The sequence below is a fragment of the Canis lupus genome, chromosome 6 (assembly GCF_003254725.2).
Source record: "Canis lupus dingo isolate Sandy chromosome 6, ASM325472v2, whole genome shotgun sequence".
Lineage (NCBI taxonomy): Eukaryota > Metazoa > Chordata > Mammalia > Carnivora > Canidae > Canis > Canis lupus.
Genome location: NC_064248.1, coordinates 42,384,362 through 42,412,000, shown reverse-complemented (window position 1 = coordinate 42,412,000; position 27,639 = coordinate 42,384,362). Strand labels below are relative to the sequence as shown.

Below are 27,639 nucleotides of genomic sequence, written 5' to 3'. Positions count from 1 at the left end.
CCCAGCAGTTGGACCCCAAGGGGGTCCTAGTTAGACTGCCACCTGGATTAGGGGTGGTGGGGGGAGTTTAGGACTTCAAAGTGTGTTGCCAGGGAGGGAGGTGGGGTGTCTCTCTAGAGTATGAAGGAGGCTTTATACTGTTGACCCAGGACCTGAGGGCTCTTATCAGCAGCCAACGGTAGGCAGGCGCGGTGGGGTGGGCCCTTGGTCTCGGAGAGCCCTTCAAAATGTTTCTGAAAACCTCTAAGCATACTTAGGATACTACCACCATTACCTTCATTCGTTGTCTGGTTCTGAAGGCTAATTCCTCCCTACCCTGTGGCAGGGGTCTGGCACCTGGCGGCAGGCCTGGGGGGGATCCGGAGTGGAGGTCTGGCCCGCAGGAATCCCGGGACGGCGGTGCGGAGGAGGGCGCTGCGTGGGCCCACCTCCTTCGGTGCGGCTGGCGTCGCCGCTTTAAGGCGGCGGCGGCGCGAGCAGGTCTATGGTAATGAGCCGCCGCCGCCGCGGCCGCCGCCGCCGCTCTGCAGAGCTCGCCCGGCCGCCGGGGAGGCGAGGGATCGCGCGGCTGGGCCCGTGGCCGCGGCGACAGCGGCAGCCGCGGCGGGGACGCGGGGCGCGAGCGGGCGGCGCGGGGCGGTCGAGGACGGCCGGGGTCCGGGTGCGTGGATCGGCGGGCACAGGTGGGCCACCCCGCGGCGGCGCAGGGGCACCTCGGGGCTCGGGGAGTCGGCAGGGCCAGGGGCGCGCGGGGCCCGCGGGCGCAGGTGGCGGGAGACGGGCGCGCGAGTGGAGGCGCAGCGCCAGCCCGCGGCGGCCGGGTGCCCCGGGCGCGGGCCGGGATCCGGGAGCGCTGCGAGCCCGGCTGCGTCGCAGGGCTCAGCGCGGGCCCCGCCGAGACAGCCAAGCGCAGGCCCCGCGGGGCGCACGAGGGCCCCCGGGGACCGGCGCCCCGGCCCGGGCATGAGGCGCGGCGGGGCCGGCTGGAGCCGGAGGGGGAGCCGCCGCCGCCGTTGACCCGGCCGGCCGGGAGCAGGGAGAGATGCAGAGCCGGGCGGCCCGCGCCCCCCTTCCAACGCCGCCGCCGCCGCCGCCGCCGCCGCTGCTGCTGCTGCTGCTGCTGCTGCTGCTGCTGCGGCCGCCGCCACTGCTGGGAGACCAAGTGGGGCCCTGTCGTTCCCTGGGGCCCGGGGGCCGGGGCTCCTCAGGGGCCTGCGCCCCCGTGGGTTGGCTCTGCCCAGCCTCGGCCTCCAATCTCTGGCTGTACACCAGCCGCTGCAGGGATGCAGGGACAGAGCTGACTGGCCACCTGGTGCCCCACCACGACGGGCTGAGGGTCTGGTGCCCAGAATCCGGAGCCCTCATCCCTCTGCCGCCAGCCCCCGAAGGCTGCCCGTGGAGCTGTCGCCTCCTGGGCATTGGAGGCCACCTTTCCCCACAGGGCAAGCTCACCCTACCCCAGGAACACCCGTGCTTAAAGGCCCCACGGCTGAGATGCCAGTCCTGCAAGCTGGTGCAGACCCCAGTGCTCAGGGCAGGGGAAAGGTCAACAGAAGAGCCCATGGGCGGGCGTCGGAAAAGGAACGTGAATACAGCCCCCCAGTTCCAGCCCCCCAGTTACCAGGCCACAGTGCCTGAGAACCAGCCGGCAGGTACCCCTGTGGCATCTCTGCGGGCCATTGACCCAGACGAGGGCGAGGCTGGCCGCCTTGAGTACACCATGGATGCCCTCTTTGATAGCCGCTCCAAACAGTTCTTCTCTCTGGACCCAATCACGGGCGCCGTGACCACAGCCGAGGAGCTGGATCGTGAGACCAAGAGCACCCATGTCTTCAGGGTCACGGCACAGGATCATGGCATGCCCCGACGCAGTGCCTTGGCCACACTCACCATCTTGGTGACTGACACCAATGATCACGACCCTGTTTTCGAGCAGCAGGAGTACAAGGAGAGCCTCAGGGAGAACCTGGAGGTTGGCTATGAGGTGCTCACAGTCAGAGCCACAGATGGCGATGCCCCCCCCAATGCCAATATTCTGTACCGCCTATTGGAGGGGCCTGGCGGCAGCCCCTCTGAAATCTTTGAGATTGACCCTCGCTCTGGGGTCATCCGAACCCGTGGCCCCGTGGATAGGGAAGAAGTAGAATCCTACCAGTTGACAGTGGAGGCAAGTGATCAGGGTCGGGACCCAGGTCCACGGAGTGCCACAGCTGCTGTGTTCCTGTCTGTGGAGGATGACAATGACAACGCCCCTCAGTTCAGTGAGAAGCGCTACGTGGTCCAGGTGCGTGAGGATGTGACCCCGGGGGCCCCGGTACTCCGGGTCACAGCCTCGGATAGAGACAAGGGCAGTAATGCCCTGGTGCATTATAGCATCATGAGTGGCAATGCTCGGGGACAGTTTTACCTGGATGCCCAGACCGGGGCTCTGGACGTGGTGAGCCCTCTTGACTATGAGACGACCAAGGAGTATACCCTCCGGGTTCGGGCACAGGATGGTGGCCGCCCCCCACTCTCCAACGTCTCTGGCTTGGTGACAGTGCAAGTCCTGGATATCAACGACAACGCCCCCATCTTTGTCAGCACCCCCTTCCAGGCTACTGTGCTAGAGAGTGTCCCCTTAGGCTACCTGGTTCTCCATGTCCAGGCCATCGATGCTGATGCTGGTGATAATGCCCGCCTGGAATACCGCCTTGCTGGGGTTGGGCATGACTTCCCCTTTGCCATCAACAATGGCACAGGCTGGATCTCTGTGGCAGCTGAGCTGGACCGGGAAGAGGTTGATTTCTATAGCTTTGGGGTAGAAGCCCGAGACCACGGCACCCCAGTGCTCACTGCTTCAGCCAGCGTCAGTGTGACCATCCTGGATGTCAACGACAACAACCCCACCTTTACCCAACCGGAGTACACAGTGAGACTCAACGAGGATGCGGCTGTGGGCACCAGCGTGGTGACAGTGTCGGCTGTGGACCGCGATGCCCACAGTGTCATCACCTACCAGATCACCAGCGGCAACACTCGCAACCGCTTTTCCATCACCAGCCAGAGTGGTGGTGGGCTCGTGTCGCTCGCCCTGCCGTTGGACTACAAACTCGAGCGGCAATATGTGCTAGCTGTCACTGCCTCCGATGGCACTCGGCAGGACACAGCACAGGTGGTAGTGAACGTCACTGATGCCAACACCCATCGTCCAGTCTTTCAGAGCTCCCACTATACGGTGAACGTTAACGAGGACCGGCCAGCAGGCACCACGGTGGTGCTGATCAGTGCCACGGACGAGGACACGGGTGAGAATGCCCGCATCACCTACTTTATGGAGGACAGCATCCCCCAGTTCCGCATTGATGCAGACACAGGGGCTGTCACCACCCAGGCTGAGCTAGACTATGAGGACCAAGTGTCCTATACCCTGGCCATCACTGCCCGGGACAATGGCATTCCCCAGAAGTCTGACACAACCTACCTAGAGATCCTGGTGAACGATGTGAATGACAATGCCCCTCAGTTCCTGCGTGACTCCTACCAGGGCAGCGTCTATGAGGATGTGCCTCCCTTCACCAGTGTCCTGCAGATCTCAGCCACTGACCGTGACTCCGGCCTCAACGGCAGAGTCTTCTACACCTTCCAGGGGGGCGATGATGGAGATGGTGACTTTATCGTGGAGTCCACGTCGGGCATCGTGAGAACGCTTCGGAGGCTAGATCGCGAGAACGTGGCCCAATACATTTTGCGGGCATATGCGGTGGACAAGGGGATGCCTCCAGCCCGCACGCCCATGGAAGTCACAGTCACTGTGTTGGATGTCAACGACAATCCACCTGTCTTTGAGCAGGACGAGTTTGACGTGTTCGTGGAAGAGAACAGCCCCATTGGGCTGGCCGTGGCCCGCGTCACAGCCACTGACCCCGACGAAGGCACCAATGCCCAGATCATGTACCAGATTGTGGAGGGCAACATTCCTGAGGTCTTCCAACTGGACATCTTCTCTGGGGAGTTGACCGCCCTGGTGGACTTGGACTACGAGGACCGGCCTGAATACATCCTGGTCATCCAGGCCACGTCAGCTCCCCTGGTGAGTCGGGCTACCGTCCACGTCCGCCTGCTTGACCGCAACGACAACCCACCAGTGCTGGGCAACTTTGAGATCCTTTTCAACAACTATGTCACCAACCGCTCAAGCAGTTTCCCTGGGGGTGCCATTGGCCGCGTGCCTGCCCATGACCCTGATGTCTCAGACAGCCTGACCTACAGCTTCGAGAGGGGGAATGAGCTCAGCCTGGTCCTGCTCAATGCCTCGACGGGCGAACTGAGGCTGAGCCGGGCGTTGGACAACAACCGTCCTCTGGAGGCCATCATGAGCGTGCTAGTGTCAGGTAAGGAAGGGCCCAGGTGGCGTCCGGTGGGGGTGGCCCTTGGGGGAGGGCCTGGGCACAGGTTCAAGGAAGCGCTGACCCGCCTCTCTGCCCAGTGTCTGGTGCAGAGGTTGAGGGGCGAGAAGCAGCTTGGGAAGGAGCCCTCAGAATCCTGGCAGCTGGTGTAGGCCCCGCCTGCTGCCCCAGGCTGGGCTGGGCTGCTTCGGTTGGCTGCCCCCTGCCTACCACCCTGTGACGTGGCAGGGGAAGTGTTGCGAGGCTGCCCTGGCCATGGCTGCCAGGATTGTGAAAAAAGGCGCGGGGAAGACTGGGGACCAGGAGAGCTGGGGGAGGGGTAGAGAGGACTGTGGTGTGTGTGGGGGGAGAGGCGAGCCGGGCCCCTCAGCACCCCTTCACGCCCGGCAGGATATTCCTGTGATCTCATAACAGCCTTCTGACAGAGCAGAGGGCCACGGGGCACAGGGTTGCCGCCGAGGGGTCAGGACCCTGCAGTTGGGCCTCTTCTGGCCCCTTCTGGCTCCCGGCTGAGTCCCAGACTGGCTGAGGGGGACTTTGTCTAGAGCATTCTTTTCCCTCCAGGCAGAAAGAGCCTGGCCTGGCTATCCCTTCAGAGCTCCCGCAGGAAGTGAAGCCAGAGCTCATTGTCTCTGTCCAAACAGACCCCACTGTCAGAGGCCATGGTTTGGGGTCCAGCTTGGGGGAGGGGCTGCAGGGAAGCCAGGGGCAGGCTGAGGCCTCCTGGGCCCCCTTGCCACCCTATGGGCTCTTCTTAGGATGTTAGGCCTTCCTGTGACCAGCCCAGGCTCAAGGAATGGAGTGTGGAACCAGGATGAGCCAGGGGACCGGTGGCCTTTGAGGGTACAGCCCCCTGCTCCGGTGGGGAGAGAACTGAGTCCTGGGGCGTGGGAGCCTGGCCGGGACCCAGGCTGGACATTCCTGCTGCTTGGCCAAGCGCTCAGCCTGCAGACTCCCTGGACAGAGGGCTGGGGGAGGAGAGTTGAGGGGGGCCGCTTTCTGTCTTCTCTGTCAACTGTGGGGAGTGATCGGCAGTGGCATAGGAGGGGGCCAGCCCCAGGTTGCTAAGGCCCTTCCCTAGCTGGGGAACAACTGGTGCTCCCTTGAGGGCCCCTTGTTAGGGGCACCCTGTGGATGGGTGGGCCACGGTACCCCACTCCAGACACATCATGGAGGAGGAAAAGAGCCGGGCACCCCTCTACTGCCACCCCAGGGAGTCTGGGCTTGGACTGGAACGAGATGGGGAACGAGAGGCATGTGAGATGCAGGGTGTGGCTTTAGCCCCCTCCTCGCTCTGGGTCCTTCCTGGACAGATGCCTCCCCTCCTCGGGTGGCCATGGGAGCCAGGACATGTGAGCCGTTATTTTTATTTATTTATTAATATTCTTTTAAGATTTTATTTATTTATTCATGAGGGGCACAGAGAGAGGCAGAGACACAGGTAAAGGGAGAAGCAGGCTCCCTTCGAGGAGCCCGATGCGGGGCTCAATCCCAGGACCCCAGGATCATGACCTGAGCCGAAGGCAGATGCTCAACCACTGAGCCACCCAGGTGCCCTGATGTGAGCTTTTAGAGATCATCGGCAAGGCCCTGTGCCTGTCGAAGCTTCAGTTTTTCTCCAGGAGGAAGGGAAGGGCTGGAGTTCCTGTATCCTGTATCCTTCTCTGTGCTGGGAGAAGCAAGCAGTGGGGAGGGATGGGAAAGAAGGGGCTCTCCCTCGTGTCCTCCCCCCAGCCTGTCCTAGGTGAGTGTGGCAGGGCACTGAGGAGGCCCCACGCAGCCTTCAGGCTCCTACCTGCGGAGCCCCTGACCACAGCTCCCCTAGAACAGAAGGGAAGGCCTCAGGCTGGCCCTCTAGCCCGACCCCATCCTGTCCCCTCCATCCTGTCCCCTCCGCCCTGACCTTTGGACACAGTCACCACGGCAACCCCAAAGTTCAGGGAGGCTGGGGTGAGGGGGGGAATTGATTCCCACTGCCCCTTTGTTTTCCTTTTCTTGTTCTTTGTCTCTCTTTCTTCCCGCCCCTGCCCAGCCCCTGCCCACCGGGGCCCTCTGGTGCTGCCCCTCTCTAGGGCGCTCTCCCCATCTCCTGCGGGGCTCTCTCCTTCCCCACTTTCTCCATTGCTGGGTCTTTCCCTGGATCTTTGTTTTCCCCTGTTTAGTCTCCGCGTTCCTGCCTCTCTGACTTCCCCCTCTCATTTTCCCCGTGGCTGAAGCTGCCCCAGCTTGGGCTGGGGGGCTGTCCTGAAGCCTCAATTCTCCCTGCCTCTTTCCTCCTCTGCTGGGACACACAGGAGCTCCTGTGTGTGGTCTGGTCAGCTCCCAGAGCGGGGGACCCTCTCTGGGGCTACAGCTCCCACCAGCGCACCTGCTGGGGAAGAGAGGCTTGGAGTCTGATCCTGCCACAGTCCAGGGCCTGGGTCCCCTGTTCCCACCCTGCCCTGGCACTGGAGGGGTGAGCCAGGTCAAGGCAGGGGAGAGGAACAAAGAGGAAGGCTTGTGCAGTAGGTTGATTGCTGGGGAGGGGGACAACAGAGGAAGGGGCAGGTGGCCACAGATGGTAGACCAGATGGGAAGCAACAGAGACACATTGGGTGAGGGGCAGGGGCGGGGCCTGGGGCTGCTGGGGGGGGCGTGCAGGGAGGAGTGCTTGTTCGCAGGGCTGAGTGGTGGTGAGGTTTCTCTTGCTCACAGGCTTTGCCCCCTTCCCTCCCTAATAAGTTAGAGGCACTGTGTGGACTCTCGGGCCACTTTCTGCCTAGAGGGACTGTCCCATCGAGGAATCACTGGGCAGAGGCACCAAGTACACAAGAGTCCTGTGCCAGCTCCGCCTGAAAGAGGGAGGAAAGTGGAGCCTGAGGTCATAAATCTGTGCAGGCTTCCTGGAGTCGGTGAGCTTAGGGCAGGTGAGAAATGTAGGAGGGCAGAGAGCTGGTGTCTGGGTAGGCCAGGTGGGAAGGCACAGCATGTTCAGTGGCTATAGACAAGAGTAGGAGGAGAGGGAGTGGGTAATGACGAGCAAGCATGCTGGTGAGAGCAGGAGGGCTTCAGCAGTCTCATGTGATGAGGCTGGAGGGGAGGTGGACCAAGGACAGGGCTGAGATGGTCTCTGCCTTCAGCCTTCAGGCTCAACTGAGCCACCTGGTGTAGTGAGCCACCTCAAATAGGCCTGGCTATTCTGGAGACAGATTCTATTCCCAGGTTCCTCCTCCTCCTCCCACCCCATCCCAGAAACACAACTCCTGACCCATTCCTGCTAGGGAGTCCTTTTCCATATCAACTCAGGGCCCCTCCTGCTGTGTTTTAAAGACCATTTCTTGGGGCACCTGGGTGGCTCAATAGGTCGAGTGTCTGCCTTCGGCTCAGGTCATGATCACCGGGTCCTGGGATCCAGCCCCCAAGTCCCCTGCTGAGCCCCCTGCTTAGCAGGGAGCCCGCTTCTCCTTCTGCCCTCCCCCCCTCATGCTCGCTCTCTGTCTCAAATAAATAAATAAATAAATAAATAAATAAATAAATAAATAAAATCTTAAAAAAATAAAGACGTTTCTTCACTATGGAGACATCTTAATATTTACTGAACACCTACTTTGTGTAGAACATTATAGTGAGTAAAAATACAAATACCCTTTAGAGCCCTGCTGAGCCATTTACCCCTCTCCACTGGCCTCCAGCCTTCATTTCTGAGCTAAATAAAACCCATTGCCATGTGTATGTGCATTCAGGTGTGTATGGTATTTCTGGGCTTAGAGTGTGGGTGGAGTGAGACACTAGAGTGTGTTAGCACCTAGGTGTTAATAAGTGAGTGTGTGGCCTGCAGGTGTGGCAGGCACTCGGGTATAATGTGGTAAGCCAAGTGGGCGATGGATAGCTAGAGGCCCAAGGCTAGAGGAGAGATCAGACTCGTGGGGCTCTTCTGGGGTTTCGGATTGGCCAGCTGCCCAGGCCCTTCCATCTCTGCCCCCAAGATCTCTCACAGCATCAGGGCAATGGGTGGTGCAGCCTCTGGTAGGGTGGCTCAGCTGGATTTCCTGGGGTGAGGCCCCCACCAGGCTATCTTCAGCAGCCTGGAGTTGGGCAGGAAGAATGCTTTGTGTGGGGTGTTGCTATGGGGATAGCAGGCCTGCGCCCAAGCAGCTATGGGGCTCAGTGGGAGGGGGACTGGGTGGCCCACTGACCCAGTTCACCACCCCCACTCTGCCTTGGTCGGGGAGGAGAGAGCACAGCCAGGGTCAGGGGTATGGGAGCCTTGAGATATAGAGGCTGAGGGGGCAGGATGATCATTTTTGTGGCTTTCTCATGGTGCTCTGGGCCCTGTAGAAAGGTAAGAAATAGGAAAAATCAGGTTCTAGTGCAGGGAAGCCGAGATTCCGGTTTAAGAGAGCAAGACCCTCCGCTTGGGCAGGGAAGGGTGCACGAACATTCAAACATGTGCCATTCTTCAGACGTTGTGATCGCGGGCACGGGGGGGGGGGGGGGGGGGGGGGGGGGAGGGGCGGTGTTGGGGAAAGCATGCCAAGAGAGCCTCTGAAAATCAAATCGCCCTAAGTGTCTATGGGGGCTAGTCCCTCAAGGTGTGACTTGCCTACAAGTGACGTCCATGTAGTTTCTTGGGCACTTTTTTTTATTTTTATTTTTTTAAATTTTTATTTATTTATGATAGTCACAGAGAGAGAGAGAGGCAGAGACACAGGCAGAGGGAGAAGCAGGCTCCATGCACTGGGAGCCCGATGTGGGATTCGATCCCGGGTCTCCAGGATCGCGCCCTGGGCCAAAGGCAGGCGCCAAACCGCTGCGCCACCCAGGGATCCCTTGGGCACTTTTTGCCAGTTAGTGAAGGGAGTCAGTCCATCGTGGCATCTGGGCGGAGCAGGGGTGCTGGGCCGGATCTCAGTCCCCCCTCCCCTGTCGGGTGCTCGGGAGGGCTAGGTCTGTGGCCTGGCAGCCCTGACCCTCCAGCCCCGCTCATCGCATCCCGACCTGTGTCGCTTCCCCGCAGATGGCGTGCACAGCGTGACCGCCCAGTGCGCCCTGCGTGTCACCATCATCACGGACGAGATGCTCACGCACAGCATCACCCTGCGCCTGGAGGACATGTCGCCGGAGCGCTTCCTGTCCCCCCTGCTGGGTCTCTTCATCCAGGCGGTGGCCGCCACGCTGGCCACACCGCCGGACCACGTGGTGGTCTTCAACGTGCAGCGGGACACGGACGCCCCGGGCGGCCACATCCTCAACGTGAGCCTGTCGGTGGGCCGGCCGCCGGGGCCGGGGGGCGGGCCGCCCTTCCTGCCCTCCGAGGACCTGCAGGAGCGCCTGTACCTCAACCGCAGCCTGCTCGCGGCCATCTCGGCGCAGCGCGTGCTGCCCTTCGACGACAACATCTGCCTACGCGAGCCCTGCGAGAACTACATGCGCTGCGTGTCGGTGCTGCGCTTCGACTCCTCGGCGCCCTTCATCGCCTCGTCCTCCGTGCTCTTCCGGCCCATCCACCCGGTCGGCGGCCTGCGCTGCCGCTGCCCGCCCGGCTTCACGGGCGACTACTGCGAGACCGAGGTGGACCTGTGCTACTCGCGGCCCTGCGGCCCCCACGGGCGCTGCCGCAGCCGCGAGGGCGGCTACACCTGCCTCTGCCGCGACGGCTACACGGGTGAGCCCCCCGGGAGAGCCCCACGGGAGAGCCCCCCCCCCCGGGTGAACCCCCCGGTGAGCCCCACGGGAGAGCCCCCCGAGTGAGCCCCCACGGGAGAGTCCCACGGGTGAGCCCCCCAGGTGAGCCTACCAGGTGAGCCTCCACAGGTGAGCCCCCCTGGAGAGCCCCACGGGAGAGCCCCCCGGGAGAGCCCCCCCCCCCGGTGAACCCCCCGGTGAGCCCCACAGGAGAGCCCCACGGGAGAGCCCCCCGAGTGAGCCCCCACGGGAGAGTCCCACGGGTGAGCCCCCCAGGTGAGCCTACCAGGTGAGCCTCCACAGGTGAGCCCCCCTGGAGAGCCCCACGGGAGAGCCCCCCGGGTGAGCCCCCACAGGAGAGCCCCACGGGTGAGCCTCCACAGGAGAGCCCCACGGGAGGGCCCCATGGGAGAGCCCCCCAGTGAGCCCCCCGGGTGAGTCCCACGGGAGAGCCCCACGGGTGAGCCCCCACGCATGAGCCCGGGGGCTGCAGGGGGGCGCCTGTTCCCTTCTGGGGGCCAGCATAGCCCCACAGGCCTGGGCCTGTGGGGAGGAGCTGTGCGAGCCCCTCCCGGAGCAGCGGCCGCCTGGGCAGTGAGCGAGGTCAGGGCCGCAGTGAGTGAGGTCAGGGCCGGCTCGGGAGGCAGCCCCTCGGGGTTCTGGCTGTGCGACCCTGGGCACCTGAACCTCTCTGTGTCTCAGTATTTTCAAACAGAGATAACACGTCAACTTACGTCATAGCACGGTTGTAAGAATTAATATAATGAACTTAATACATGTAAAGAGCTAGCTTTGGAAGCTGTTGGCTGTGATGTAAGAGACCACTGGGATCAGGTGACTTGTTCCGAGTGTCCCCTCACAGCCTGACTAGCTCCAAAGCTGGGCCTGGGACCTGGCCTCCCCCACCCCCCAACACCGAGGGAATTACCTTTCCGGGCTATAGGCAGTGCTGTTCTTCCCAGGCATTGAAGGAAAGGCATAGAAGACACTGGAGGTTTCGGGTGTGGGGTAGGGTTGTTTCAGAAGGTCATTGTACCTGTGTGACCCCTAGCACCAGAGCTTCACCCCTGCCCAGGTTCTGGAGAAAGGGTCAGGCCTCCCCATTGGCCTGTGACCTGAGTCTTGACACAGCATCCCCTCCCCAGCCTCTCTGGGAGGCTCACTGCCTCCGCTTTGTGCTCTGCAGGATCCTGTTTCTCCTCAGGACACCCCCTTCCCCTCTCCTCCATGGGCCCTGCCTTGCCAGATAGGTTAGGCCTTCCTCTCTCCTCCACAGCCATGCCCACTGGCCCTGCCAGCAGTGGCAGCCGACCCCCACCGCCGTCCCTGCCGCCCAGAACTTGCCAGACTTGACTCCTCTCAGCTGCTGCTGTGGGTGGGGGTGGGAGGGAGAGGAGGGCTTGGGGGATGGGAAGGGAGTCTTTGTCCAAGAGGATGGGGAGGGGGGCTTAGGGTAGGCGAACAACAGTTTCCATGGAAACAAGAGCCAGTCACTAGGCACAGGAGCTGAGAACCTATCTCTAGAATCTGGGAATGGGGAGGGAGAGAGAGGAGTGGATTTTCCCATCTGATGTTGTTGGAATTTTCATCTCCTCCACTGAAAGCCTGGTCTGCTCCCAAGTCTCACATCTCCACGCTGTCAGCATCTCCCAAGTGCACAGAGGGCCTCCGTCTGGACCCCAGGGCTGAGAGTAGGAGTTCTCTGCCCCATTCCCAGGAGTCCCCAGCTTCCCCCCCCCCCACACACACCCGTGTCCACCCATAATTCTGACAATCCAAGTGGGAGCCTGGTCTCATCCCTGGAGAGGGAAACTGATCTTGGCTCCTAACAGAGACAAAAGCACCAGTTAGGAGGGAGTGGGGAGGGAGGGGGTTTGGCACCAGCCCTCGTGTTGTCCTACAGTGCCTTCCTCCATGCACATTCACCCCTGTGGGAACACAACACCCCCATGCTTTCTTAGTAGCCTTGACACCAAAGGATAACTAGGACCTGGGCCTTAGATCAGGGGCCCTGGCAGGCTTGTGGCTTGAGCCCCAAACAGGAGTACAGAAGGGCCTGGGAGCTTCAGGGACTTGCAGGGCAGCAGTATAATGGGATGGTGGTGAGGATGGTGCGGTGGGCTAAGCACAGCACCCCGGTTGCCTAGATCTCAGAGAAGGTGAGGACATGAAAGGCAGTGTGGGAGAATTTGGGAGTGTTCCAGGAGGTATGGCTGGGTGGGGAGGCATCCCAGTTCCCCTCCACCTCCTCAGGCACTTGGTGCTCACTCTGCCTTTCTCCTTGCCCAGGTGAGCACTGCGAGGTGAGTGCCCGCTCAGGCCGTTGCACCCCAGGTGTCTGCAAGAATGGTGGCACCTGTGTCAACCTGTTGGTGGGTGGCTTCAAGTGCGACTGCCCATCTGGAGACTTCGAGAAGCCCTACTGCCAGGTGACCACACGCAGCTTCCCTGCCCACTCCTTCATCACCTTTCGTGGCCTGCGCCAGCGCTTCCACTTCACTCTGGCCCTCTCGTGAGTGGCTGGACACTGGGGGTGGGGTGTATGGGGAGTGTGGTGGGCCCCTGGGGTGTCTCCCGTTCTACAGACAAGGTGAGAGAAAGGGCAGCAAAAGTGCTTGGAGCAGGTTGTTGGCAGAGCCAGGTCTGCACTGAGAGTTACCTGTGCACTTGGCTAGCAGACCTTCCTCACCCACCAGGCTTGCCTTATCACTCCTCCTGCCTACCCTTGAGGGTGGGGAGCCCGAGGGGCCAGGGGCTCTGGTTTTAGTTCTGGTTTGGGCTCATCTTCCACACTTTAGCTCCACAGTCCATCACCTTAGCCAAGGTGTAAGCCCTCTGGAGGGTCCTGGGTAGGATCAGGGGCTAGTTAGGTGGCTGGGGGTTGGGGTTAGGTAGGTGGCCCATTCCCTACCCCCATCCCCAACCCCTGCTCAGGTTTGCCACCAAGGAGCGTGATGGGCTGCTGTTGTACAACGGGCGCTTCAATGAGAAGCATGACTTTGTGGCCCTCGAGGTGATCCAGGAGCAGGTCCAGCTCACCTTCTCTGCAGGTGACCCCGGTTGCCCCATGTCCTTGCCCATCTCAGGAAGGCCCTATGTGTCTTGGCCCCTGACCCCAAGACACACACTTCCCCCTCCCCGAGCCAAACCTGGGTCCAGTCCCAACCACGAGCATGCCCTCCCCATTCCCAGCCCTCATCCAGTGTCCCAGCTCACCTGGGTGCTTTCTCCAGGGGAGTCGACCACCACCGTGTCCCCATTCGTGCCTGGAGGGGTCAGTGACGGCCAGTGGCACACAGTACAGCTGAAGTACTATAATAAGGTGGGTGTAGGAGGGGGTCAAGGAGTTGGAAGGTTCTGTCCTTGTCTCAGTGTTCAGACGTAGGGGGCGCTTCGTCCAGGGGGTGCTGCTCATGGCACTTCTGGCAGAAAGGGAGGGACGGGGGTGGGGACTTGCCACTTTGCTAGGGTGTTCCGCTTCTACCACCCCAGAGCGTTAGATGCTCCCCATCCTGATAAACAAGCACAAAGTCTGGTGGATGCTGAGGAAGGCAGCTGAGCATGTGTGTCATGTGAGCACACTGTATGTGCAAGTGAGTATGTGTACACGCATGTGTATATGTGTGGTACGAAGAAGTGTCAGCATGTGCTGGCATTTTCGTGCCTGGCCCATGGACCTGCTGGGCTCCTTGTTCACCGTTTCCCTTCTCTGCCCTTCCCTGTCCACAGCCACTGTTAGGTCAGACGGGGCTCCCGCAGGGCCCATCTGAGCAGAAGGTAGCTGTGGTGACCGTGGATGGCTGTGACACGGGGGTGGCCCTGCGTTTCGGAGCTGTCCTGGGCAACTACTCCTGTGCTGCCCAGGGCACCCAGGGTGGCAGCAAAAAGTGAGCTGGGAAGGGGGCTGAGGCATGGGGTGTGGCAGTGGGGGAGGGTTGAGAGGGTAGGCCTTAGGGGACCCTGAAATGGAAACCAGTCCGGATGGGGGCCTTCCCTCATTGTGCTTCCCTCAGCCTTCTGCAGGGGTCAGGGTTGGGGGTGGAAGCGGCAAGATTTAGGGCCTTGAGCAGGGTCTTGTGGAGTGGTCCCGGGAAGGGTGGGGACCAGATGAGAGCGGCTCCAGGTCGGGGTGCCTCCCTTCCCCTGTGCTGTTCTTCAGGGTCCCGTGGGCTCCTGCCTCGGCCCTTCCCCACTCTAGCCTGGTGGCAGGGAGAGGGGAGAAGGAAGAGCCAGGAGCTCCCCCATCTGCCACCACTTTTGCTCATGTGGCCACCATTTTTGCTTCACCAGGTCTCTGGATCTGACCGGGCCCCTGCTGCTGGGCGGGGTACCTGACCTGCCCGAGAGCTTCCCTGTCCGGACGCGGCACTTTGTGGGCTGCATGAGGAATCTGCAGGTGGACAGCCGGCATGTGGACATGGCTGACTTCGTCGCCAACAATGGCACCGTGCCTGGTATGGGAGCCTGGGCCAGGGGCGAGGCCAGGAGCCCAGGGCAGAAGGGAGGGCTGTGCCTGGTGTGGGGACGTGCTGGGGGGTTCAGAGGCCCCTCCGCTACAGGTTTACTGTTTGGAGCCCCGACCGAGCCCCCTGCTCTCCTTTCTAGGCTGCCCTGCCAAGAAGAACGTGTGTGACAGCAGTACTTGCAACAACGGGGGTACCTGCGTGAACCAGTGGGATGCGTTCAGCTGCGAGTGTCCTCTGGGCTTCGGGGGCAAGAGCTGTGCCCAGGGTAGGGGAGGCAACCAGAGAAGCCAAGGCCTGGGAGCTGTCGACAATGCTGGGAACGCTGGCAGGGTCGGGGCAGGCACTGGGCAGGGCCCAACCACGCTGGGCTGTGGGTGGAAAAGCATGTCTAGGCAGAGCCCTGAGAGGGGAGCACAGGAGACAAAGGGCCCAGTCAGTGGCAGGCCTGGGCACAGTGTGGGGCGGGCCCAGGACAGGTAAACGCTCTGGAGGGCGGGGCCTGCAAGGGGAGTGGGCACTAGGAGGCCTGCCCTGCCTCCCCGGGGAACCACCGCCTCTGAGCATCATACCCCCCGGGGCACTTGGCTGCTCCGCCCGTCACAGTCTACCTTTATCTGCCTCCCCAGAAATGGCCAACCCACAGCGCTTCCTGGGCAGCAGCCTGGTGGCCTGGCACGGCCTCTCGCTGCCCATCTCCCAGCCCTGGCACCTCAGCCTCATGTTCCGCACGCGCCAGGCCAACGGTGTCCTGCTGCAGGCTGTCACCAGAGGGCGCAGCACCATCACCCTGCAGGTGATGCCAGGAGGGGTGGGGGGCGGGCGGGCCCTGACCCTGGCTGAAGTGCTTCCCGGAGGCTGGCCAGGAGGCTGGCCAGAGATGGCTGGGCAGGGTCTATCCTTTGCCGGAGGAAGAGGCAGCTAGAGCTGTTTGTTGGATCACTGCTGCCACCTCTCGGCCCTGAGAGAAATAATAGGTTTCCCTCTCCAGCCTCGGCTGGCCAGTAGGATGGTGTGGTGGTCTGGGAAGGAGGATGGTGGGCTACAGGAGCCAATTAAGGCAGTCGGCTGACCCTCTTTTCTTTTCTTCTGGTAAAGCTGAGGGAAGGCCATGTGGTACTGAGTGTGGAGGGCACAGGGCTCCAGGCCTCGTCTCTGCAGCTGGAGCCAGGCCGAGCCAATGATGGCGACTGGCACCATGCACAGCTGGCGCTGGGAGCCAGTGGGGGCCCCGGCCACGCCATCCTGTCCTTCGACTACGGGCAGCAGCGGGCAGAGGGCAACCTAGGCCCTCGGCTGCACGGGCTGCATCTGAGCAACATCACGGTCGGGGGAGTGCCTGGGCCAGCCAGTGGTGTGGCCCGCGGCTTCCGGGGCTGTTTGCAGGTGAGCATCCTCCTCTGCCTTCCCCTCCTCACCATCTGGAGGCCAGCGCCACAGAGGGCCAACATCGCTTCTGTCCCCGCCAGGGTGTGAGGGTAAGCGAGACGTCGGAGGGGGTCAGCAGTCTGGATCCTAGCCGCGGGGAAAGCGTCAATGTGGAGCCCGGCTGTAGCCTGCCAGACCCGTGTGACTCGAATCCGTGTCCTGCCAACAGCTACTGCAGTGATGACTGGGACAGCTATTCTTGCAGCTGTGATCCAGGTGTGCCAGGGATCCAGGGAAATGGGCAGGTTGGCGGGGGCCCAGGGACTCCTTTCGGCTCTGCTGTGTGACCTGAGGCCAGTCATGCGACCTCTGGGCCTCATCTCCTGCACTGCAAAGCCATAGCCAGCTGGTATGATTCTCCGAGTGGAAGGAGGTGGATTGAAGGCAAGTTTAAAGAGAGTGCCAGGGGGCACAGCCTGGGTGGCTCAGTGGCTTAGCGCCGCCTTCCATCCTGGGGGTGGTCCTGGAGACCCGGGATCAAGTCCCACATCAGGCTCCCTGCATGGAATGGAGCCTGTGTCTGTGCCTCTCTCTCTCTCTCTCTCTGTGTCTCATGAATAAATAAATAAAATTAAAAAAAAAATTAGAGTGCCAGGGCAGGGTGGGTATTGAGCCTCTCTTGTCTTTACGGTTTCAGGTTACTATGGTGACAACTGTACTAATGTGTGTGACCTGAACCCATGTGAACATCAATCCGTGTGTATCCGAAAGCCCAGTGCCCCCCACGGCTACACCTGCGAGTGTCCCCAAAATTACCTTGGGCCATATTGTGAGACCAGGTAAGTGGACCAGGGCATGCTGCAGCAGGCCCCAGTAGCCACTGCCTGTCTCTGGGGTGTCCCTCGGAGCACCGAGAACCAGGCTGAGCTACAGCCAGCCAGAAGGGCCACATGTGGCTATAGCAGATGGGGGTGGCAGAAGGAACTCATGTCTTCCTGGGCCCTCTCCACAGGATTGACCAGCCATGCCCCCGAGGCTGGTGGGGACACCCCACGTGCGGCCCGTGCAACTGTGACGTCAGCAAAGGCTTCGACCCAGACTGCAACAAGACAAGCGGCGAGTGCCACTGCAAGGTGATAGCTCTGACCTGGGCCTTCGCAGTGGGTGCCTGGGCCCTTGCAGGGAGGCCGTGGAGAGAGCCTTCCTGCAGAGAGCTCCAAGCTATGTGCCCTTGTTCTGATGGTGGGTGGTGGGGAACAGGTGGCCATGGGCTCTTGTGTGTCTGTGGTTTGAGGGCACCCAGGACCGATAACGTTACCGGTGAGCTCTAGGCCAGCTATACTGTTTTTTTGTAGCCTGCTCATCGATCACTGCCTGTCTCTGGGATGTCCCTCAGAGCACCGATTTGGTGACCTCAAATCGTTACCAGTTAAATATTTTGAATACCACTCCTGGGGAGACCTGAAGTCAGCGAGCCTCTCCCTAAAGGGACCACCACCAAAAGAACCCATGAGCATCCCGGAGAGAGAGCCTGAGCCAATGACCCACGTCCTCTGTCCTCCCTCTCAGGAGAACCACTACCGGCCCCCTGGCAGCCCCACCTGCCTCCTCTGTGACTGCTACCCCACGGGCTCTTTGTCCCGCGTCTGTGACCCTGAGGACGGCCAGTGTCCATGCAAGCCAGGCGTCATTGGGCGCCAGTGTGACCGTTGTGACAATCCTTTTGCTGAGGTCACCACCAATGGCTGTGAAGGTGGGGTTCCTGTAGTGGGTTGGTGGCTGTCCCGCTGTGTGCCAGGGAGGCCAGGCATGGGGGGCTGGTTGCAGGCCTGAGGCTGCTGAGGGAGGGCTGGGAGCCTAAGCACAGCTCCCGGGGGACAGTTGCTCCTGGGTGACCCAGTGTGCTTCCCTGCAGTGAATTACGACAGCTGCCCACGGGCCATAGAGGCTGGGATCTGGTGGCCCCGTACCCGCTTCGGGCTGCCTGCTGCTGCCCCCTGCCCCAGAGGTTCCTTTGGTAGGTGCTGGAAGCCTCGAATGCAATATTGTGGACTCAGCCTCTCATCGCTGGGACGAGGGTGGGAAGCCCCTGACTGCAAATCCTGGGACCTCTCTCTGGTGTCCAGGTCCTAGAGACCCCATGTCCCATTCTTCCTTGGCACACTGTTTCTCTGCTCCCAAGGTTGCCAGAATAAAGGGCACCTATATCTTGAATTTTTAGCAAAAAATGCTGAAAGACCCACAGTGTGCCTGCCATAGGGCTGGGTCCTAGAGATTCGAAGATGAATCACACAGGGTTCCCATCCTCCACTCACCACCTGGAAGGGCAGTGATGCCACTGGAAAGGCAGTTAGGGGAGTTGGGGGTGTTGGGTGCTCTTCCAGGGGACACAGCGCTGGGATGGGGGCTGGTGCTGGTCCTTGGATTGATGATGAACAGAGAGGGGCAGAGAGCACCAAGGGGCGGCTGCAGAGGGGTAACCATGTCTGGGGGCTTGAGGAGAACATATGCCCCGTACTCCTATAGTCCTTGTTCAGGCCCATCATGCAGAGGCTTTGGCTCTAGTGTTCTCTGCACCTGTCTTCCTCTTCTCACCTGGACTACAGGAAGGCAGGGCCCCTGTGTGCTTGTCTTCTATCTCTGGCCTATGAGGTGCTGGCCCCCAGAAACTCAGAGAGGTCCCTGAAGCCTCCTGTGTCTCTCCTGAGGCCTGTCCTCTGGGCTTCCTTCCCCCAGGGACTGCCGTGCGCCACTGTGATGAGCACAGGGGGTGGCTCCCCCCAAACCTTTTCAACTGCACATCAGTCACCTTCTCAGAGCTGAAGGGCTTTGTAAGTGAACCTCCTCATCTCTAGCTCCTCTCTCCCCTCCCTGCTGCCAGCTTTGAGAAAGGGGCTTCTGGAATTCCAGGCCCTGCCTCCTGGGGCCTCCACATGGAGTGGTCATTTCTCCCCTTTCCTGAGGCCCCTTTATTCCTGAGTTCCAGGTCTGCCCTCTGGGGACCTCACTGCCGCCCTCCTGTGCTGATTTCCCTTGCTCCCTGTCCTGTCTGGCTCCATCCTAGGCTGAGCGGCTGCAGCGGAACGAGTCGGGTCTGGACTCTGGGCGCTCCCAGCGACTGGCTCTGCTTCTGCGCAACGCCACCCAGCACACGGCCGGCTACTTTGGCAGTGATGTCAAGGTGGCCTACCAGCTGGCCACACGGCTGCTGGCCCATGAGAGTGCCCAGCGGGGCTTTGGACTGTCCGCCACACAGGACGTGCACTTCACTGAGGTGGGGCTTGGATGGGGCAGGGCTGGCACCTTAAATGGGGGTCATGGTGAGTGAGCCTATTGCCAGGGCCACTTGGGGGCCTTCCCTACCTTTAGGAAGGGACTTCCTAGCTGGCATGAGGCCTCCAGGAGCTCCCTTGAGCCATGGAACTTAGAGCATCTCTTTGCAGCCCTTTTCCTAGTAAGGTGCTAATAGAACTGAATGTTTGTGGGGGGCGTGGTGTGACCCGGTTCCTTGGAGCAGAGGCCCTGCCCACTGTGCCAGGGTGGGGAGAATCAGCATCTAGTACATATGTGGGGGTCCAGGCCCAGGACCCGGAAGCTCTTAGTTGGGGAATGAGGAGGGAAGGTTTGTGGTTAGGGTGGGTAGCCGGGGCTGGTCTCGGCACAGGTGAGGCCTGGTGGTGGGGATGAGAAGGTGTGGGGCTACAACACCGTGACTGTGCCCCCCCTAGAATCTGCTGCGGGTGGGCAGTGCCCTCCTGGATGCGGCCAACAAGCGGCACTGGGAGCTGATCCAGCAGACGGAGGGTGGCACCGCCTGGCTTCTCCAGCACTACGAGGCCTATGCCAGCGCCCTGGCTCAGAACATGCGGCACACCTACCTGAACCCCTTCACCATTGTCACACCCAACATTGGTGAGACTGGGTCAGGGAAGGGTTTGTAGAGAGAATCCCTGGCAAAGGTGGCCATGCTGCGGGCCTACCTGCTTGACCCAGGGTCTGACCTGTGACCCTCTCCCTAGTCATCTCTGTAGTTCGCTTGGACAAAGGGAACTTTGCTGGGGCCAAGCTGCCCCGCTATGAGGCGCTGCGGGGGGAGCGGCCCCCAGACCTTGAGACAACGGTCATCCTGCCTGATTCTGTCTTCAGAGGTCAGTGGGAAGCTAAAGGGTGGGTCGGGGTCAGGCTGGGGCATCTGTGCAGGGCCCAGCTGAGTGGACAGTGTCCCGATCCCAGAAACACCCACCGTGGTCAGGCCCGCGGGCCCTGGAGAGCCCCAAGAGTCAGAGGAGCTGGCGCGGCGTCAGCGGCGGCACCCAGAGCTGAGCCAAGGTGAGGCTGTGGCCAGCGTCATCATCTACCGCACTCTGGCCGGGCTGCTGCCCCACAACTATGACCCGGACAAGCGCAGCCTGAGGTGAGCAGCTAGGGAGATGCAGGGTGGGTGGGCGTGTGGGTTGGGTGGCTGAGTGCTGAAGCCTAGAGAGAGGCCAGGGGTTGGAGGCACCCCTGAGTGATGCAGAGATGCGTCCCTTCAGCCACTAGACTGCCATAGTGACTGTATACCTGCCTGTTCCTCATCAGAGTCCCCAAACGCCCGGTCATCAACACGCCCGTGGTGAGTATCAGTGTCCATGACGATGAGGAGCTTCTGCCCCGAGCCTTGGACAAACCGGTCACCGTGCAGTTCCGGCTGCTGGAGACGGAGGAGCGCACCAAGCCCATCTGTGTCTTCTGGAACCACTCCATCCTGTGAGCCTGCACTGCCCTACCTCCAAGGCTTTGGGCGGAGAGCCAGGCCTCCCTGGGTGCCTTACCCTCCTTATCTCCTGATCCCGCCTTCCTCACGCAGGGTCAGTGGCACAGGTGGCTGGTCAGCCCGAGGCTGCGAGGTCGTCTTCCGCAATGAGAGCCATGTCAGCTGCCAGTGCAACCACATGACGAGCTTTGCCGTGCTCATGGATGTGTCCCGGCGGGAGGTTGGACCCACCACGGGGCAGGGGGCAGCTGTGGAGCTAGGGGTGGGAGCCCAGGGTGCGGGGCTGGATGCTAAGGCCCCGCCCCTCCTAATTCTCTGGGCCTCCTGCCACCCGCTCTGCAGAATGGAGAGATTCTGCCGCTGAAGACACTGACATACGTGGCCCTAGGGGTCACCTTGGCCGCTCTGCTGCTCTCCTTCCTCTTCCTCACCATCCTGCGTGCCCTACGCTCCAACCAGCATGGCATCCGACGGAACCTAACTGCTGCTCTGGGCCTGGCTCAGCTGGTCTTCCTCCTAGGAATCAACCAGGCTGACCTCCCTGTAAGTTGTCTCCCCTCACCCAGACGCTGTCCACAACCTGCCGTCCTCTCGGGAGTCCTCCCCAGCTCCCTGCTCCTGGTCCCTGCTCCGGTTCTGCTAGAACCCAGCCCGGCACCCAGCCCATGGTTTCCCCTTCTCCAGCTCCCCCTCACTTCCCTGGCACCCTAGAAGTACCTTCCTCTGGCCCACACCTCCCGAAGCACCACCTGACACTCCGACTTTCCCCGCTGCCTAACAAGATAGAATCCGTGCTCTGGGTGCACCCTGGTCACTGACCTGGCATGGCCGGGCCCCCCAGTTTGCTTGCACAGTCATTGCCATCCTGCTGCACTTCCTGTACCTCTGCACCTTCTCCTGGGGCCTACTGGAGGCCCTGCACCTCTATCGGGCCCTCACCGAAGTGCGTGACGTCAATGCTGGCCCCATGCGCTTCTACTACATGCTGGGCTGGGGCGTGCCCGCCTTCATCACAGGTACATCCCACCCCTTCCTCGGCCTGAGGTTCTACATCTCTAGGCTTTGGGTCTCCCTTCATGCCCTATTCTCCCCACCCACATCCCCATTCCCCGGTCTGAGTTCTCTCAGCCCCCCAAGGCTCCCCACCAGGGGCTGGGGCTCCCCCCACCCATCCTGGAGAGGTCAGTGTTGACACATGGTGGGTGGAATCCTCAATCCTTGGCACCCCGGCCCTGTGAGCCCACGTGATACCTGACCAATTCCCAAGGCCCCACCACCCCTTCCCCTGCTGTTGTCACCATACCCCCAGGTCTGGCTGTGGGCCTGGACCCTGAGGGCTATGGGAACCCTGACTTCTGCTGGCTCTCCATCTATGATACGCTCATCTGGAGCTTTGCTGGCCCTGTGGCCTTCGCTGTCTCGGTAGGTGCTAGAAAGTGGGGTGAGCAGGCTGCATGTGTCCTTAGGACCTGGGCCCCCGTGGGGTGGGTACAAGCTGCCTGTCCCCTGACGATTCCCCCCACCCCCTCCCCTGCTAGATGAGTGTCTTCCTGTACATCCTGGCGGCCCGTGCCTCCTGTGCTGCCCAGCGGCAGGGCTTTGAGAAGAAAGGCCCTGTGTGAGTACAGGGGGCGGGTGCCTGGGCAGCGGGCTGGGGGCAGGCCTGGGTGTAGGAGGCCACTGGGCTCACAGCCTGTCTGTCTCCAGCTCGGGCCTGAGGCCGTCCTTTGCTGTCCTCCTGCTGCTGAGCGCCACGTGGCTGCTGGCGCTGCTCTCTGTCAACAGCGACACCCTCCTTTTCCACTACCTCTTTGCTGCCTGCAATTGCGTCCAGGTACCTGGCCCAGCCCCATGGAGATGGGTGGAGGGGGTGCGGCTCGGCTGTGGGGGGGCCACACACGCACTTAGCTGCTGCCGCCTCTTGTCCACCAGGGCCCCTTCATCTTCCTCTCCTACGTGGTGCTTAGCAAAGAGGTCCGGAAAGCACTCAAGTTTGCCTGTAGCCGCAAGCCCAGCCCTGATCCTGCACTCACCACCAAGTCCACCCTGACCTCGGTGAGGGAGCTGGGGACGGGGAGGTGGAGGGGTCTGAGGCGGGGAGGAAGAGGCAGGAGCCCCATGGAGCTCCTTGTCTGTGCCTTTGCCCCACCTCATCTTCCTCCTTACATCCTTTCCTGGAAGGAGGAAGGGGTGGTGAAATGGTATGTGAGGCCCGGGAAGAGAGGGCTGGCGGGTGGGGTGGGGAAGAGGATTTTGACTCAGGAGAAATGGGAGTGGATGGAACTAGGAGGCATAAGGCGAGGAAGTGGACAAGATGGGATCCAGCCATGGATACCCAGCATCTGAGAATACTTGGCGAATCTTGGTAAACTTTCTGTCTGCCAGCACATTCTTGGGAGATAATTCCTTATACCATTTTTACCAGGAAGCCCTCATAGCCGAGTCCGGAGTACTTGGGGCGCATAGGGCTGGCACGGTTATGGCTGAGCAACAGCCACTACTGGGCCCTATACGGAGGGGGCAGCAGAGACGGGCTTCTCTCTTCTAGACCTGGGCGTGTGGGAGGTAGACCTCAGGGCAAGCTCCCTCGGCCCCTCCACTCGCCACCCTTCCCCCGTCCCACTTCCCTGCTTACTGAGCTCTCTGTCCCCTGCCTAGTCCTACAACTGCCCCAGCCCCTATGCGGACGGGCGGCTGTACCAGCCCTACGGAGACTCAGCCGGCTCTCTGCACAGCGCGAGCCGCTCGGGCAAGAGTCAGCCCAGCTACATCCCCTTCTTGCTGAGGTGAGCCCTGGTGTTGGGAGCACCAGCAGAGGGAGAAGAGCCCACGCATGTTGGAAGCCAGGCCGGCCAGGCTGGGAGTTGACTAGCTCATAGGGTGGCAGCTTCCATTAGAAGCAGGAGGGGGCAGCCCGGGTGGCTCAGCGGTTTAGCGCCGCCTTCGGCCCGGGGCCTGATCCTGCGGACCAGGGATCGAGTCCCATGTCGGGCTCCCTGCAAGGAGCCTGCTTCTCCCTCTGCCTGTGTCTCTATTCCTCTCTCCCCCCCTCTCATGAATAAATAAATCTTTAAAAAAAAAATCAGGAGGGGCACCAGGTGGGAACTGGGAAATCAGGGAGAGAGAAGAGAATGGGACACCGGGCAAGGTGATGGGTGACCCCTCCAGCATGGTCTTGTCTTCTCAGGGAAGAGTCTACACTGAACCCTGGCCAAGGGCCCCCTGGCCTGGGGGACCCAGGCAGCCTATTCCTGGAAGGTCAAGACCAGCAGCATGGTGAGAAAGGAAGCTCCTGCTGGCCAGTGGGGGGCAGCTGCCTGGCTTTTGTGGAGGGTGTGCAGAGGTGGGTGGGTCAGCTCTGATCTCTCCCTCATCTCCCAGATCCTGACACAGACTCTGACAGCGACCTGTCCCTGGAAGATGACCAGAGTGGCTCCTATGCCTCTACTCACTCATCAGACAGCGAGGAGGAGGAGGAGGAGGAGGAGGAGGAGGCCGTCTTCCCTGGAGAGCCGGGCTGGGACAGCCTGCTGGGGCCTGGCGCTGAGAGGCTGCCATTGCACAGTACCCCCAAGGGTGGGCCAGCGCCAGGGCCGTGGCCTTTGAGGGGCAGTGGGAGGGGAGAGAGCCAGGGATTCCCTGGGTGGTGACTTTCCTAGTTGTCTGCCTTCTCTGGGCCTTATGGACTTCCTTTCTCCACCAGATGGGGGCTCAGGGCCGGGGAAGGCCCCCTGGCCGGGAGACTTTGGGACCACAGCAAAGGAGAGTAGTGGCAATGGGGCCTCCGAGGAGCGCCCATGGGAGAATGGAGATGCCCTGCCTCGGGAGGGGTCCCTTGGCCCCCTCCCAGGCCCCTCTGCCCAACCTCACAAAGGTGAGTGGGGCATGACCGGCTGCCATGCTCCCCCGGCCAGCAACCTCACATTTGTCCTGTGGCTGGTAGGGCTCTCTAGGGCAGCCCCATGATCCTACCGCCTGCTCCTCATGGCACCTGCCCCCTCCGCCCTCCCACCCTGGCCCACAGGCATCCTCAAGAAGAAGTGTCTGCCCACCATCAGTGAGAAGAGCAGCCTTTTACGGCTACCCCTGGAGCAAGGCACAGGGTCTTCTAGGGGCTCCTCAGCCAGCGAGGGCAGCCGGGGCGGGCCCCCTCCCCGCCCTCCACCCCGGCAGAGTCTCCAGGAGCAGCTGAATGGGGTCATGCCCATCGCCATGAGCATCAAGGCGGGCACGGTGGATGAGGACTCATCGGGCTCCGAGTGAGTGGGTCTGGCTGGGTGGGACAGGGTGCGGCCCCACAGAGGCCCTGGCTGGGCTCAGAGCGGCTTCTGGGCCTCCCTGGGCTGCCCTGGCAGGCGGTTGGGGGGTGAATGGGCCGGTGTAGCCCAGCTCCACCATGACCTTCCCCCAAACCGTGGAGCCCGGCTCAGCTTGGCCTGCAGCAGGCACAGTGAGGGAGGGTGGGGAGCTGGGGTTGCTTTCCTGTTTCCTCCTCCTGGTGAAAGCTTCTCACTGTCTTCTCGGCTCTGACTAATTCGCTGTCTGCCTTTTCTGTCACTTTCCTTTCCTGCCTCTCCAGATTTCTCTTCTTTAACTTCCTGCATTAACCCTGGGCCGGTGGTTCCTACACCCCTGAGGCTCCCTTACCTTCCCCAGCTGCACTCATGCCCCTACTCCTGTCTTGTGCTTTATCCTGCCCCTGCTCCCCAACGCCTGCCCGCAGCAGCGATGAAACGTCCATCTGAGGAGCCCGGGCCTTGCCGGGAGGGGTCGCACCCCACCTAAGGCCATCTAGTGCCAACTCCCTCCCCCACCATCCCCTTCACTGCACTTTGGAACCCTGGGGCCAACATCTCCAAGACAAAGTTTTTCAGAAAAGAGGAAAAAAAGAATTTAAAAAAGGATCTCCACTCTTCATGACTTCAGGGATTAATTTTTTTTATATGCTGGAAACTGACTCCCCTTCCCCTTCCCAAAGAGGATAGGACCTCCCAGGATACTTCCCAGCCTCTCCTCGGTTTCCCATCTGCTGTGCCTCTGGGAGGAGAGGGACTCGTGGGGGGCCTGCCCCTCATTTGCCATCACCAAAAGGAAAGGACGAAGCCACGCGCACCCAGGGCATCGGGCCCTGTGGGCTGCACCCCTGCAGGCCTCAGTATGGCGAGGGCGGCCAGGGCGAAGGCATGCCGCACCCTGCCTGTGCCGTCCCGCCCAGGAACTGAAAAGGCCCTGTCTGGCAAGGGGGCAGGACTCCGCGCCCCCCAAACCCCCAAATGCTGCATGAACACATTTTGAGGGGAACCCGTGCCCCTGGGCGGAGGCCGGGCCACCCCAGTCCCTCTCCCTTTCCTGGACTCTGGCCATGTGCTGCAGCCCAGGCGTTTGCTCAGTTTGCTGACCCAAAAGTGCTTCATTTCCCTGCCTGACCCGCCCGGGGAAGGCCAGTCATGTGTTCAGTTGCGCTTCTTTGCTGTGCGGTGGGGGTGGGACGGGGAGGAAGAGTAAATTCAGGGCTGGCTCGGTTGCCCCCCAGAAGTCTCGAGCACAGGTCTCAAGTCTGGGTGCTGTTGTCCACCCCACCCCCCCACCGCCCAAGATCAGGCAAATGCCACTTTGTCTGACCTGCTGTGGCCTCTGAGACACGTTTGATTTTTAACCCCTTTTGGGAATGGGCTCTCTTCTTCAAAGGACCGGGTCCTGTTCCTCTTTCTGCCCCCATCCGGCGCCCATTCCCAGCTCCCTGCGAAGAGAGAGTTAATATATATTTTTATTTATTTGCTTTTTGTGTTGGGATGGGTTTGTGTCCGGTCCCAGGGGTCTGATGTGGCCGAGACAGGTTGGGTGTGTGCCCAGCAGCCCTGGCGAGGGGCCTGAGGCCCTCCCCTTGTCCTAGGCTGTCACCTTCCGCCTCCTCTCCTCCCGCCGCCGTCTTAGTTTGCCAACCGCTGTTTGAGGTACCATTTGCGCTGAGCATGTTTTACGGATTTGTCACTGACTTTACTCTGGAGCAGGTGGCTAGAAAAAGAGGCTATGGGTGGGAAAAAAAGTACCTATTTCTCATTTGTAAGGCTGGTTGCTGGCTTTTCTGCCATGGATTCTCCCCGCGAACTCTCCCCTCAGCAATTCCTACAAAGAGTTAAAAATTTAACTGGTTTTTAACTACTGATGACTTGACTTAAAAAATACAAAGATGCTGGATGCTAACTTGATACTAACCATCAGATTGTACAGTTTGATTGTTACTGTAAATACAGTAGGGTTTTGTGTTTGTTTTTTCATTTCCCCATACTACTGAATAAACTCTAGTTCTGTGCGGGTTGAGCACTGTCATCATGTGCTTCTGTGCAGTGCTCTGGAAAATAAGAGCAGCCAGGGTCCTAGGAGGGCTGGGGGACAGGGGCCTCGGATGTCAAGCGGCCACTGAGCTAGCCCTGCTACTGACATCCCAGCAGTGCTCCCTGGATGGCCTCATCAGCACAGAGCCCATGTCCTAGCATGTCCAAGGAGGATGTGGCAGGTGGCAGGAAAGGCTCTTTCTCCCCAGCACTGGAGGGACTTGTGTTCCTGGAGAGGCTGCAAAGAGCAGGCAGGTTTTCAGTGCAGCCCCTTAGGGCTGAGCCCTGGGGACAGAACTCAGGAGGCAGGGAGAGCAGAGGTCAGTGGCTGAGTGGCTCAGTGACGTGGTATCTCCTGACGCCACTCCTCTTGGGCCATTTTGTGTGTTCTACCGTTGGAAATGAAGTGACAGTTCACACTCAAGCCACCTATATGTTCTGCAACATTACTCCTATTCCCAAGTGTTGTGTTTTTCAAAGGTCTGTTCAGCAAACTATTTAGGGGGTTAATATGGGGGCAGTAGAGGGTGGTGATTAAGAGCACAAACCTCCAGACGGCCGAGTGACTTAATCTCTCTGGGCCTTAGTTTCTCTGCCTGCAAAACGAGTATGATAATAGCAACCGCCTAATTGAGCTTTTATGAGAATTAAATGAGTTAACACAC

At 60.9% G+C, this 27,639-nt stretch overlaps 1 protein-coding gene across 5 annotated transcripts; it reads left to right on the top strand.

The window, feature by feature from the left end:
• Positions 1-785: 785 nt before the first annotated feature.
• CELSR2 (cadherin EGF LAG seven-pass G-type receptor 2) lies at positions 786-26,960 on the top strand. Of its 5 annotated transcripts, none has more exons than XM_049111000.1 (34): positions 788-4,373; positions 9,385-10,032; positions 12,342-12,564; positions 12,987-13,102; positions 13,286-13,374; positions 13,782-13,939; positions 14,343-14,506; positions 14,658-14,783; positions 15,145-15,311; positions 15,614-15,901; positions 15,985-16,159; positions 16,581-16,722; positions 16,896-17,016; positions 17,453-17,636; positions 17,799-17,900; positions 18,620-18,714; positions 18,948-19,157; positions 19,612-19,795; positions 19,903-20,031; positions 20,117-20,297; positions 20,465-20,632; positions 20,733-20,859; positions 20,982-21,182; positions 21,481-21,655; positions 21,949-22,061; positions 22,178-22,257; positions 22,347-22,473; positions 22,572-22,694; positions 23,298-23,425; positions 23,827-23,915; positions 24,021-24,215; positions 24,343-24,513; positions 24,664-24,898; positions 25,618-26,960. In XM_049111000.1, exons 1-34 carry the CDS (start codon positions 1,043-1,045, stop codon positions 25,622-25,624), a joined length of 8,772 nt encoding a protein of 2,923 aa, XP_048966957.1. In that variant the 5' UTR covers positions 788-1,042; the 3' UTR covers positions 25,625-26,960. The 5 variants fall into 5 exon arrangements, with proteins under 5 accessions (XP_048966958.1, XP_048966957.1, XP_048966956.1 ...); XM_049110999.1 differs by having other exon boundaries at positions 25,366-26,960; XM_049110998.1 differs by having other exon boundaries at positions 25,363-26,960.
• The last annotated feature ends 679 nt before the right edge of the window (positions 26,961-27,639 follow it).

Excerpts from the sequence above, each read along its gene's own strand:
- CELSR2 (XM_025417359.3), top strand. The coding sequence starts at position 1,043 with ATGCAGAGCCGGGCGGCCCGCGCCCCCCTTCCAACGCCGCCGCCGCCG. Across the intron at positions 13,103-13,285 it reads CCAGCTCACCTTCTCTGCAG|GGGAGTCGACCACCACCGTG; the intron begins GTGACCCCGGTT and ends TGCTTTCTCCAG. Across the intron at positions 18,715-18,947 it reads TCTCAGAGCTGAAGGGCTTT|GCTGAGCGGCTGCAGCGGAA; the intron begins GTAAGTGAACCT and ends GCTCCATCCTAG.